At 46.0% G+C, this 14,199-nt stretch overlaps 1 protein-coding gene across 2 annotated transcripts in view; it reads left to right on the forward strand.

The window, feature by feature from the left end:
• The window catches only part of bop1 (BOP1 ribosomal biogenesis factor), a 41,212-nt gene extending 27,240 nt beyond the window's left edge, over window positions 1–13,972 (forward strand). For both annotated transcript variants that reach the window (XM_084455400.1, XM_084455401.1), the window contains exons 10-16: window positions 297–366; window positions 3,149–3,281; window positions 3,744–3,924; window positions 4,705–4,996; window positions 5,581–5,665; window positions 11,492–11,599; window positions 13,251–13,972. In XM_084455400.1, coding sequence (XP_084311526.1) covers window positions 297–366; window positions 3,149–3,281; window positions 3,744–3,924; window positions 4,705–4,996; window positions 5,581–5,665; window positions 11,492–11,599; window positions 13,251–13,404 — 1,023 coding nt within the window. In that variant the 3' untranslated portion in view covers window positions 13,405–13,972. The remainder of the gene's footprint in view (window positions 1–296; window positions 367–3,148; window positions 3,282–3,743; window positions 3,925–4,704; window positions 4,997–5,580; window positions 5,666–11,491; window positions 11,600–13,250) is intronic.
• The last annotated feature ends 227 nt before the right edge of the window (window positions 13,973–14,199 follow it).

A 14,199-nucleotide genomic window follows, 5' to 3' on the forward strand; every position in this document is an offset into this window, starting at 1 on the left:
TATTTGGGGCTGTATCAGGGCTGTACCCCCATACCAGCCTGTCAGGAACCATTCATTGCGCCATTGACTTTTGTCACCCAGTCTCCACTTCAGTATCTGCAGATAGTATTATTTCGTTACTCACCGAAGTGTTTTAAAAGTTTTCAAAGATTGAGTGTTTAGTTTTCACGGTCTTGTTGTTTTGTTCTCAGGTGTATCATGGTCTTGTTGTTTTGTTCTCAGGTGGATCATGGAGTTGTTGTTGTTGTTGTTTTGTTCTCAGGTGTATCATGGTGGTGTTGTTGTTTTGTTCTCAGGTGTATCGCGGTCACACCAGCCTGGTGCGCTCCATCAGCGTGTCTCCCTCTGGACAGTGGCTGGTCTCAGGTCAGTAACCACGACTACTGGAGAGAGAGGGAGGGAGAGGAGAGAGTGGGGGAGAGGGGGGGAGAGGGAGGTGGGAGAGAGGATGGGGAGAGAGAGAGAGAGAGAGGGGGTTGAGAGAGGGAGGGGGATGGAGAGAGAGAGATGGGGGGTGGAGAGAGAGAGGGAGGGGGATGTAGAGAGGGAGGGGGATGTTAAGAGAGAGGGAGGGGCATGTAGAGAGAGGGGGAAGGTAGTGAGGGAGGACAAGGGAGAAAGGGAGAGGCTGGTAGTAATTAGGTAGTAATATTTGAGGGTTGTCCCTCCCCTGACTTCACAAGGCCCAGTTAAATCTCGACACCCTGAGACTCTCTTGTCTGGCTGGTAAATGTATTAAAGCGGCAGTTATTAAATCTGCTTTCCCACAGTGAAACTGGCAACCAGCCAGGTGTCAAAGCCCATTCACTCTTCTAACCTTCTTACCCTACCTCAATCCTACCCCCTCACTCCCTCACCCCTCTCATTCTACTACCTCACCCTACCTCCTCAACCCCCTCTCACCCTACACCCTCACCCTGTCTTCCTCTCCCCTCTCTCTCTCCCACTCCCCTGTCCATCCCTGGTTTGTAACGGGAGGGTTCAGAGCTGATTGGGACTGTATCCTGACGTAACGCTGTGGTGGTTTTCAGTGGTACTGTCTGTGCTCATTACTCACTAGCATGTTGCTAACTGTCTGTGCTAGCGCAGGGACTTAACCCAATCTAGCATACAGTACTTAATTGTCTGTGCTAGTGCAGGGGCCTAACCCAACCTAGCATACTAACTGTCTGTGCTAGTGCAGCACCAGCCTAAAGGAAAGCGCTAACTGCTAGCGCGGGGAGGAACATTTACTGCGAGTGTTAGAAAACATTGGTTAGCTTGAGCCAGTCAGCAGCGGTCATTTCAGCGAGTGACTAGAGTAATGAGTCATTTCAGTGAGTGACTGGAGTAATGAGTCATTTCAGCGAGTGACTGGAGTAATGAGTCATTTCAGCGAGTGAATGGAGTAATGAGTCATTTCAGCGAGTGACTGGAGTAATGAGTCATTTCAGCGAGTGACTGGAGTAATGAGTCATTTCAGCGAGTGACTGGAGTAATGAGGCATTTCAGTGAGTTATTTGTCATTTTCCTGCTGGGGTGCACCCCAGGGCTGTGCATGCGCACCTCTCTCACTGAGGCACTCAGAACATGAATGGCTCCTAAGAGTTTCTGGTTCATCCTTCATGCAGCAGCGGTAGCAGCGCTAATGAACGAAATGAAAATGAGCGAATCATTTGGAGCGAGTCGGGACCAATAGGAATATCACTTTCCTATTGGCAGAGCAATGAGCCCGACATCACTTCACTTGTTGAACAATGTAGTTGAAACTCATGTTCTCTGAGTATTAGCCTAGTATAGCCCATGTTCTCTGACTACTAGCCTAGCCTAGCCCATGTTCTCTGACTACTAGCCTAGCCTAGCCCATGTTCTCTGACTACTAGCCTAGCCCATGTTCTCTGACTACTAGCCTAGACTAGCCCATGTTCTCTGACTACTAGCCTAGACTAGCCCATGTTCTCTGACTACTAGCCTAGCCTTGCCCATGTTCTCTGACTACTAGCCTAGCCTTGCTCATGTTCTCTGACTACTAGACTAGCCTAGCCCATGTTCTCTGACTACTAGCCTAGACTAGCCCATGTTCTCAGAGTGCTAGCTTAGCCCATGTTGTCTTGAGGGCTAGCCTAGCCTATTCCGTGTTGACTGAGTACTAGTCTATCATGTGCTGTCTGACTGCTAGCCTAGCCCCTGTGTGTGTGTGTGTGTGTGTGTGTGTGTGTGTGTGTGTGTGTGTGTGTGTGTGTGTGTATTGTCGCTCTCCACTGTCACATTCTCTGCTAATGATGTGGCCATGCTGGGTCACCACGGTAACCATGACCCCGCCCATCTCTATCTCTGAAGTCCAGGATAGGCTGTGGTCACCATGGTCACACCCCAGTTGTGTGTGCGTACGAGTGTGTGTGTGCGCACGCGTGTGTGTGCTGTGGTTCAGGCAGGACCAGTGTTGGTCCACTGGCTTGGCCTCTAATCTCTTTGAAGTTCCTTCCTGTGCTGTGATTGGTCGTTCAGCAGAGGTAGGCGGGTCTGCAGACCCCTCACACACACACACACACACACACGTACTCATGGTTCTGGCCGCTGGGCTGTGTGGAGCGGGCCGGGTCAGTCCTGCCAGACGCCTGACCACAGAGGGACACAACCCCGGGCTGCGTCCCAAACGTCTATATCCGTCGCCAGTGCTGTAGTTAAAAAGTGATCATGGTTTCAGAGCCCTTCAGCTCCACCCTCCTCTCACCCCGTCTGCCTCATGTTGTTGCAGTGTCTATATGAAGCGTGCAGGTATGGTAGTATACTAGTACAGAAGAATAGATCTATAAAAGCACAGTAGTAGGGAAGTACACTAGACTAGTACAGAAGGATCTATAAAAGCACACTAGTAGGGAAGTACATGACGAGTACAGAAGTAAGGATCTATAAAAGCACACTAGTAGGGAAGTACACTAGACTAGTACAGAAATATAGATCTATAAAAGCACACTAGTAAGGAAGTACACTAGACTAGTACAGAAGTATAGATCTATAAAAGCACAGCACAGACGTGTACTGGTATAGAGGTGTGGAGGTATAAAAGCCGTTTCCCATCAAGGATCAATAAATACTACCTGCCTTTTTAGGCTGACTGTACAGAAGTGTAAACCAAGGTGATTGACCCCTGACCTCTGCCCCCCAGGCTCAGACGACGGTTCGCTGCGGTTCTGGGAGGTCGCCACGGCGCGCTGCGTGAAGACCCTAGAGGTGGGCGGGGCTGTGAAGGGCGTGGCCTGGAACCCTAACCCCGCCCTCTGCCTGGTGGCCGTCTGCTAGTAAGACATGTCCTCTTCCTGTCCTCTCTCTCCTCTCCTCTGTTCCTTCTCTCTCTCCCATCTCCTCTCTTTTTTTCTGTGCTGGTGTTGGTGAGTAACCATGGTTACGGCTCAGCGCTGACGCGTCGCAGCTCGGCTCTGACGTGTAACCGTGGTTACAATCAGGGCGTGTTCACATTGTAGCACTGGTTTTTATCTGCTCCGCATAAAGTGCAACTGCTGTTTTTGTTGTTGAAAGTAACTTTTGGAAAAGCTCATCTGACGTCAATGGAGCTTTTTTTTACGAGACAACCAATCACAACAAAGAAAAGAGGCAAGACGTCCTGAAAACAGCATGTAGCCTAGCTAGCATGTAGCCTAGTTAGCATGTAGCCTAGCTAGTTAGCATGTAAAAAAAACAACAACAAAGCGCTAGAGTGTGACCACGCCCTGACCCTGGTTTACCTGGCGGTCTCCCCCCAGCGAGAGCTCTGTGCTGGTGGTGAACCCCGGCCTGGCTGACCGCCTGGTCCTCAGCTCCACCGACCAGCTGCTGTCCAGCTACCAGCCCCCGGATGAGGAGAAGGAGCAGGCCGTCACCTGGAGCCCCACCCAGGGGCAGGACTACGACAGGGGCCTCCGCCTCACCCTCACTCATCCCAAGGTAACCTCCTCACTCACTCACTCACTCACTCACCCCAAGGTAACCTCACTCACTCACTCACTCACTCACTCACTCACTCACCCCAAGGTAACCTACTCACTCACTCACTCACTCACTCACCCCAAGGTAACCTCCTCACCCCACTCACTCACTCACTCACTCACTCACTCACTCACTCACTCACTCACTCACTCACTCACTCACTCACTCACGTAAGGGAAGCCCAGGGTGGCAGGCAGCCTCCAGGCTCGCATGTGAGGCCAGAGGCTGTCAGCATGTGAGGCCAGAGGCTGTCTTCTCGGCCTAGCCAGCTGTGGTTTGCCTTCTTCCTGCCTGCAGCAGACGGAAAGATCTAGAAATAGAGAAGTCCTTCTGCTTTCTCCAATTAAAACCAGGGGAAAAAAAGCAGCTCTGACACAATACACACCACAGCAGGGACGCACCGAGCAGTGGCTGTCTTTACTGTCAGTCTACGGCTACTACAAGCAGTTCTAACACTTTTAAAACTCCATGAAGATGGCCCCTAGTGTATCACTAAAGATGAATAGAACAGCAGTGGCTATAATGAGCTATAGCTATAATTTATTATGGCTTAATTGATGTTTTGCTTTTAATGTCTCTTTTATAATGCACTTTACTTTTACTATATCTCAATTGTTATTTATGTTTTTATTTTTAATGTCTCCTTTGTAAAGCACTTTGAACTGCATTTTCTGTCACGAAAGGTGCTCTATAAATAAAGTTTTTTCTTATTATTAATAACACCGGTGTTTCTGTCAGGCGGTGCGGCAGGTGACCTGGCACAGTAAGGGGGACTACCTGGCCAGCGTGATGCCGGACAACAGCAGCCACCTGCAAGTGCTCGTCCACCAGGTCAGCAAGCGCCGCACGCAGAACCCCTTCCGCAAGAGCAAGGGCCTGGTTCAGTGCGTATCCTTCCACCCGCTGCGGCCCTACTTCTTCGTGGCGACGCAGCGCTACGTCCGCGTCTACAACCTCGTCAAGCAGGAGCTCACCAAGAAGCTGATGGCCAACTGCAAGTGGATCTCCAGCATGGCCGTCCACCCCGGAGGTGAGGCTAGCATGGGCTAGGCTAAGATGGGCTGAGATAGGTTAGGCCTGGCTAAGATGGGCTGAGATAGGTTAGGCCTGGCTAAGATGGGCTGAGATAGGTTAGGCCTGGCTAAGATGGGCTGAGATAGGTTAGGCCTGGCTAAGATGGGCTGAGATAGGCTAGGCCTGGCTAAGATGGGCTGAGATAGGTTAGGCCTGGCTAAGATGGGCAGAGATAGGCTAGGCCTGGCTAAGATGGGCTGAGATAGGTTAGGCCTGGCTAAGATGGGCTGAGATAGGTTAGGCCTGGCTAAGATGGGCTGAGATAGGTTAGGCCTGGCTAAGATGGGCTGAGATAGGTTAGGCCTGGCTAAGATGGGCTGAGATAGGTTAGGCCTGACTAAGATGGGCTGAGATAGGTTAGGCCTGGCTAAGATGGGCTGAGATAGGTTAGGCCTGGCTAAGATGGGCAGAGATAGGCTAGGCTAGGCAATCTATATGTGCAATGAAGTTAGCAGCTAGGCTATCTTAGGCTAAGCTAAGGCTCCGTTCACTCTGACAGTTGCTAGGCTGAGCCAGCTCTCCTCACTCACGTGTCCCCAGGTGACAACCTGATCTGTGGCAGCTACGACTGCAGACTGGCCTGGTTCGACCTGGACCTGTCCACCAAGCCCTACAAGATGCTACGGTCAGTAGCCCTCATTTATCAATCGAACGTAGAAACCAGCGCAGATCCGAGCGCAGACATTAACATCATTAAACTGTTCGTATCTTGCCAATGACAGCATACAAATGATCAGGACTTGATTGCAGAGTGGAGGTGGTGCCAAGTTGTGCTGAATTTTTTTTTATGTAGTGTTTTGAGTGCTTGTTTGTATAGAGAAATAACCGGTGTTATTGTGGTGATGTTAGCAGTAAACCAGGTGGGTAGACAGTAGTTTATGTAGGATAGTATGAGAGAAAACATGTACATTTTTGCTGCCTCTGTGGACATGTTGTTCCTGAGATGCTGAAAATTCACCAGAGTGAACTTTACATTTTTTATAGATCTTTGAAATTGGATCCTCTGTCTTGCAATAAAGACTTCCGGTTCTCTGTGCATTTTGTTTTTGCAAAGATGCAACAGTTTTAGTGTTGTTGAGTTGTAAACAGCAGTTATGTAACCAATCAGATATTTTAACCGTGGCTCTCGTGAGTTGTGCAGCTGCATCAGAGTGGTCTTTACCTTTCACAAAAATGATGGTGTCATCGGCATACATAATTACTTCACAGTCTTGACATACATATGGTAGATTGTTTATGTATAGACTGGAGAGGATTGGCCCCAGGACCGAGCCTTGGGGTACCCCTGTACTAAGGTCTTTGAATGTAGAGATTGAGTTCCGGATTTTGACACACTGAGTTCGAGAAGAAAGATATGATTTGAACCAGACAGAAGAAAACTCTGAAAAGTTAAATTGACTAAACTTAGATTGCAAAATATTGTGATTGTGTCAAAAGCTTTTCGTAAATCCAAGAAAACGGCACCAACAACGCCCCTGTCCATTAGGCAGGGCTCTAAGGTGTGACCATTTTACTCGCATTTGCGACTAAAAATAGTTTTGTGCGATCAGAAAAAATCATTTAGGAGCACACTGTGCGAGTACTGTTCAACTATTTCATTCGCATTTTTTGGCTAAAATAAATCCATGCAAATTGGATCAAACTAGTCAAAGTTTCGCGCACCTGTATACAACATCAAATGATACACATTGATACACATCAAAGCGCAATGAAATGCTGACATCGTAAAAAGCGTTTTCCTTACATGCGTGTCATAACGATCCAATGACATGTTCCTTTGCATCTATATTAAACTTAGCTTTTCCGAAGATTAAATTTTTTTTGAATGATTATTTGCAAAGATATTGGGCTGTCTTCAGGGCTTAAAAACGAAATTATTTTTCAATCGGTTCGCTCCGAGCAGAACCAGCATATTTAACGTTTCCGTTCTCGTGTTCCGCCACCAACAGAGCGTTCCTGAACCGGTTAAGAACGAAAAATAACGTTCCGTTCACCGTTCCGGGGGTGTTAGCCTATTAAGACTCTATAGGTATTTCAGTATTTCTTGTAAGGTAGGCTATAACCTAATCAACACGTCTAGGGTTGTGGTGGCCTTATTGCCAACAATATTAGCCTTGGTGATGTGTGCTGTAGTGTAGCCTTGTTGATTATTTTACAAGAAATACGCAACATTAGTCCTATTCCCGCATGCCCTTAATCCACACCGTAAACTATGCACAGGTCTATCTTAAGTCATCATCATAGCTCATCATCCTTTTTAAAATATTTTCTTGTACTGTTGCTGCAAGCTATTTTATTCTGCGCCTGTAGGCCTATTGTTTTTTTTTATTTCGTTTTATTTCGTTTTATGTTTTATGTTATTTATAAATAATTTGTCACCTCATTCATTCATCTGCGCAATCCCTATTGTTTATGCTGCATTCCTTTTGTATGGAGCTCCGGATTTGGCGCCTGCCTATCGTCTGCCATCCGCGGTCTTTAATATTATAGTAATTTAACTTATGCTATTCAATGATCAGGGTTGCACGGCACATTGTCACTAAAGTGTGCTCATATTAATTAATGTAGCCTAATCATTTGGTTTGTGAAAGTCAAGACGTGACAGAAATCTGCAACAATATGTCATGACTAGATTCCAAGAGGCGCGCTCGCTTTCACAGCCTAATTGCCGAGTAGAACTCTGAAGGAGGCAGACCATTAAATTCGCAAAACATAGGTTTATGCATCCTAGTATAGATACTAGTATACATCCAAGCAACTGTCACAAAGTACTCCGTGTTTTAAATAGCCAAACCATACTTGGAGCGAGATGCGCAACGAGTGAAAATTGGCTTCCGCTGAATGTTGGTTATAAAGATAGAGGAACTTTATTGCAGACACGCAGGTCCATATAAAACATATTTGCACAGTAGGCTATTATTTCTTTCACTTTAGTATTTGCATCATTCTTTGTGGACCAATGTTGGAATAAATTTGCCTTCGAACGTTATTGCCCACTCTGACATCCGCGGTCTTTATTTGAAATCTAGTTTTAGCCTACTGAAACATTACAGGCTATAGGCTAGCCTACTCTTCTTCAATTAAACAAAATAAATCACATTGATATCCTTGCTAAGTAATAAGCTGTAAGGACAGGCTGAACTACTGTTTTGCACTGGCAAACAAAGGAGAGTGTGTGACAGCCCTGCGCAACACGTGCAAATTGGCTGCCGCTGAGTGGTTGGGAAACATCAAGAATAGTCATGCATCTTAGCTTGCAGAGTTTGAGAAACATCGAGTCTGAACTAGGCTATGGTGTGTTGTTGTAATATCTAAATCTCTTCATTTCGCTAAGCAAGCATTTAAGATCCTGACTGTGAAATAACAGATTTAGGGGCCTAGGCTACATTACAAAAACAGGACAAGATGTAGGCTACAAATTTAATTAATTTAATTTAGCCTATTCGGCCATAAAAGGCTCAGCTTTCTTCTTTTTTAAAACATTTTTTAAGTTATATAGGCCTACTACAAAGAACGAAAAAATAACGTTATTAACCGGTTTTAAAGATTTCAAATTAACGTTTCTGTTCTGGAACAATTAAAGACCATTTCGTTTTCGTTCCTGTTTCTGTTCCTCGTAAAATACCGTTCGTTTTCGGTTTTCGTTTCCGTTCCTTGAACCGGTTCGGAGCCTTGGCTGTCTTCCCACGTTTTTTCACGGCACGTCAATTTTTGAGCCAGCGACGAAATATGGGCAGCAACTCTGCTGTGCTGATGTCAGTGGGCAGTGCTTTCCACCACTGCGGGACCAGGAAAGAGAAGAGCCTTGATTCCACAAATTGCACAGTATTTTGGCATTGTCTGTGTTTTTCTTCAATAGCAAATATAGCTAGATACAGGGTCTGACATGTTCTGAGTGACAAATGTTCGCTCGAGAGAGAGAGAGAGAGAGAGAGAGAGAGAGAGAGAGAGAGAGAGAGAGAGAGAGAATGATGGCTACCACTGTTCTGCCAAATTCCGACTTTGTTCGCCTTCTCCCGTTAGCTCAGTTTAGCACAATGCATGCTGGTCAGTTGAGTCTTTCAAAATAACAGCGTGTGTAACAACCTCATTCAGTTTATTGAACTTTTACGTTTAAGTTCATTGTAAACAAGACACATATGACATGTGTTTAGAGGCTACAAAATCATACTTTCAAATTATCCTTTCAAAAGAAAGAACGCACTGGTGAGCTCAGCAACACCAAAAGATCCGGAAGGCCATGGAAAACAACTGTGGTGGATGACAGAATTATCTCCCTGGTGAAGAAAGACCCCTTCACAACACTGGCCAGATCAAGAGCACTCCCCAGAGGTGGGCGTATCTGTGTCAAAGTCAACAATCAAGAGAAGACTTAACTCTGGTGAAGTCAATTCACCAGAGTAAATACAGAGGGTTCACCACAAGATGGAAACCATTGATGAACCTCAAAAACAGGAAGACCAGATTAGAGTTTGCCAAAACACATCTAAAAAAGCCTGTACAGTTCTGGAACAAAATTCTATGGCCAGATGAGACAAAGATCAACTTGTACCAGAATGATGGGAAGAGCAGAGTATGGAGAAAGAACTGCATGATCCAAAGCATATCACCTCATCAGTGAAGCATGATGATGGTGGTGGTGTTATGGCATGGGCATGTATGGCTGCCAATGGAACTGGTTCGCTTGTATTTATTGATGTGAATGCTGACACAAGCAGAAGGATGAATTCAGAAGTGTTTTTGGCAATATTATCTGCTCATATTCAGCCAAATGCATCAGAACCCATTGGACGGAGCTTCACAATGCAGATGGACAATGACCCGAAGCATATTGCGAAACCAACCAAAGAGTATTTCCAAGACAAAAAAGAGGAATATTCTGCAATGGCCAAGTCAATCACCTGACCTGAATCCAGTTGAGCATGGATTTCACTTGCTGAAGACAAAACTGAAGGGAAACCGCCCAAAGAACAAACAGGAAGTGAAGACAGTTGCAGTACAGGCCTGGCAGAGCATCACCAGGGATGAAACCCAGCATCTGGTGATGTCTATGGGTTCCAGACTTAAGACTGGAAAGGATGTGCAACCATATATTAAAAATGACGATTTGATTCATGATTTTGTTAGTTTGTCTAATTACTTTTGATCCCTTAAAAAGGGGGGTGGGGTACCACATGTAAAATGTGTTGTAATTCCATCACCGTTCACCTGATTTGGATGTCTGCACATGTTTAATGTTTCATTTCAAATCTATTGTGATGGTGTACAGAGCCAAAATAATGAAAATTGTGTCAATGCATATGATACATAGTCCAGGCCTTTACCCATGGGTCCCAAGTCTATTCCAGACATGTAAATTCAGGGGATTTGATCATTTCATGGCCAAGTCATGGAATATCTGAGAATTTTGTTTGTAGCATGTTTACATTTTAGTTACCATTCATCAAAATGTAATATTTTTTCTGTGCAGTATTCTACTTCGTCAGGTTATTTCATGTATTTCCGTATTGCGTCACGTGAGTGGTTGGTATGGTTGTTATGGTTCCTGCTCGTCAACAACTGGCTTGTGGGACAAACGAGGGCAAAGACCGTGAATCGTCACGTCTCGTGGCAAAAGAAGTGTCTGATCTCTGGAAGGCCACAACTCTTAGCAGCGGTAACATCTCCGGTTCACATCGGAGGAGTTCGCTGCTGCCCTCCAGCATGTATTAGCCAGGGCTTTGGGGCCTGATTCTATCTGCCCGGAGCTTAAACTCCATGTCCTGGTTAAGAGCGTTCCTCTCTTCCTGCTTGCACCAACTCAAGATCCCCAAAAGCTGTCCTCGATGTGTTGAGTCATCAAAGTGACTTGTTCTACGGTCGATATCTTGTGTCGGAACCCGGCCTGCTCCTGTGGGAGCAGCGGGTCGATGATTGGTTTGACGCGGGCATAGATGAGACGCTCGAGGATCTTGAAGGGGATACATAACAGAGAGATGGGGCGGTAACTCTTGGGGTTTCCTTCAGGCTTGTTCGGCTTAGGGATAGCGACAACTAGGGCTCTTCGTGACTGGCTGTTCAGAGTAGATGACAGAAAAGCTAAATTAAGTTTGTAAAACTACTATTGCTCTATCAGATATGGGAGAGGGAGCCCTTCATAGTCACGAAGAAAATCAGTAGCCAACAGGAGCATCCTCTTCCACCCAAATCTTGTCTTGCCTGTTGCATATATGCTTAGATGCCGGTCAGAATACAGTCTCATGACAATTCCCAGACTTGCATACACGAGGTGAGACGACGTGAGATTCGATCGTACAGTAGCTCACGTCCAAATTGATAGATACCGAGCATACCCAGTTTTCTGTTGTACCCTCGTAAATTAGGCCCAGTAACATTACCTGATGCCTGACCAGATCTACACCAGGTCTGACTGTTGTTGTAGTTGACATTGTTTTTGTTTCTGTTTACCTAGACACCATAAGAAGGCCCTGAGGGGCGTGGCCTATCACAAGCACTACCCACTGTTCGCCTCGGGTTCCGATGATGGCAGCGTCATCGTCTGTCATGGCATGGTCTACAAGTAGGTCACCACGGTTACACCCCCTTTACACCACCTCTACTACACATTAACACCACCTCTATTACACATTAACACCACCTCTACTACACATTAACATCACCTCTATTACACATGAACACCACCTCTACTACACATTAACACTACCTCTACTACACATTAACACCACCTCTACCACACATTAACACCACCTCTACCACACATTAACACCACCTCTACTACACATTAACACCACCTCTATTACACATTAACACCACATCTACCACACATTAACACCACCTCTATTACACATTAACACCACCTCTACCACATTAACACCACCTCTACTACACATTAACACCACCTCTACCACACATTAACACCACCTCTACTACGCATTAACACCACCTCTATTACACATTAACACCACCTCTACTACACATTAACACCACCTCTATTACACATTAACACCACCTCTATTACACATTAACACCACCTCTACTACACATTAACACCACCTCTACTACACATTAACATCACCTCTATTACACATGAACACCACCTCTACCACACATTAACACCACCTCTACTACGCATTAACATCACCTCTACTACACATTAACACCACCTCTACTACACATTTACACCATATTTACACTACCCCCCTTCATATATGTCCATACTAACCCTAACCCTATAACTGGCTGTGTCTCCAGTCCCAGGTCCTGCCGGCCAGGCTGTTAATTGCTTGTGTTGTGGGTCAGTCTATACCCTCATAAAGACTAGTAGCTGCTCTGTTAATGGCCTGTGTTGTGGGTCAGTCTATACCCTCATAAAGACTAGTAGCTGCTCTGTTAATGGCCTGTGTTGTGGGTCGGTCTATACCCTCATAAAGACTAGTAGCTGCTCTGCTAATGGTCTGTGGTATGGGTCAGTCTATACCCTCATAAAGACTAGTAGCTGCTCTGCTAATGGTCTGTGGTATGGGTCAGTCTATGCCATCATAAAGACTAGTAGCTGCTCTGCTAATTGCCTGTGGTATGGGTCAGTCTATACCCTCATAAAGACTAGAAGCTGCTCTGTTAATGGCCTGTGGTATGGGTCAGTCTATGCCATCATAAAGACTAGTAGCTGCTCTGCTAATGGCCTGTGGTATGGGTCAGTCTATGCCATCATAAAGACTAGTAGCTGCTCTGCTAATGGCCTGTGGTATGGGTCAGTCTATGCCATCATCTAGTAGCTGCTCTGTTAATGGCCTGTGGTATGGGTCAGTCTATGCCATCATAAAGACTAGTAGCTGCTCTGCTAATGGCCTGTGGTATGGGTCAGTCTATACCCTCATAAAGACTAGTAGCTGCTCTGCTAATGGCCTGTGGTATGGGTCAGTCTATGCCATCATAAAGACTAGCTGGTCTTAAATGATGTAGTTTTCCCCCTCTGTCCCCAGCCTAAGAGAACGCATGTCTTGCAAACCATTTTTCCACTAGTGGACCTTCTATTCCAAATGCTCAAACCCCTAGGGTCTTTAGAGGAAGGTAAACATTATGAATATGGTCTACTGCTCAGTCCACAGCCCTGATGTTCTCCCCCTCTCTCTATCTCACAATCCCATCTGCTAAATGACTGGAATTGTATCTCCCTCCCTAACCCTAACCCTCTCTCTCTACACCCACAGTGACCTACTCCAGAACCCTCTCATCGTCCCAGTAAAGGTTCTGAAGGGTCATACCCTGACCCATGACCTTGGGGTCCTGGATGTGACCTTTCACCCCACCCAGCCCTGGGTCTTCTCCTCTGGGGCCGACGCAACCATCCGCCTCTTCACCTAGGAGCTGCATAGGAACTGTTATAACCTGTTATAACACCTGGGACCTGCTAACACCTGGTCTAGCCTGAAAATAGCTGTTATAACCGCTGTAGCCCACTATAGCATGTTATAACATACTACAAGCTGTTGTAACCTGGCTCTGTCTGTGTAGATCTGAGTTGACCTATGAACCAAACCAGTCAGTGCCCTGACTGCCCTGAGGAAGACACCAAGCGCCTTCTCTCTTCCATGATGAGGCTCTGATAGTTTTATACACGCTGTGTGCTACTAATGCCCTTTGTTAGTATGCATGTTAGTATGCATGTTATTATTAGTTTATACACTTTTCTGTTAATGTGTCCATGCAGAGCTCACTTGCCAACGGAAACAGAGCTGTTATTGCCCCCAGAGGACCTTAGATGTCTATAGACTAGTGCTGTTTCTCTGTCTCTCTCCTGTAATCTTTAATTCTCTCCCTCTTTCTGTCTCGTTCTGGAAGTTCTGCAAGGCAGGTCACAATAACACACAACTGTAAACCCTTCTGCTTTTGTAACACGTTGAGGTGTCCCGTTGGTGCGGTCCAACTGTTTCTTTTTAATTAAAGTGGTGTTTCCTGAAGCCTCTGTGTGTGTGTGTGTGTGTGTGTGTGTGTGTGTGTGTGTGTGTGTGTGTGTGTATGTGTGTGTGTGTGTCACAGGCATGCTGTATGGAAGGTCAGAGAAGGTGAGGTATCTGTCGGAAGGGGGAGGAGGAGGTAGAGAGGGGGTTGAGGAGGAGGAAGCACCTAGAATAAATGTGTTTGGTTTGGTTCTCTTCA

Source organism: Borostomias antarcticus (assembly GCF_949987555.1).
Source record: "Borostomias antarcticus genome assembly, chromosome: 21".
Lineage (NCBI taxonomy): Eukaryota > Metazoa > Chordata > Actinopteri > Stomiiformes > Stomiidae > Borostomias > Borostomias antarcticus.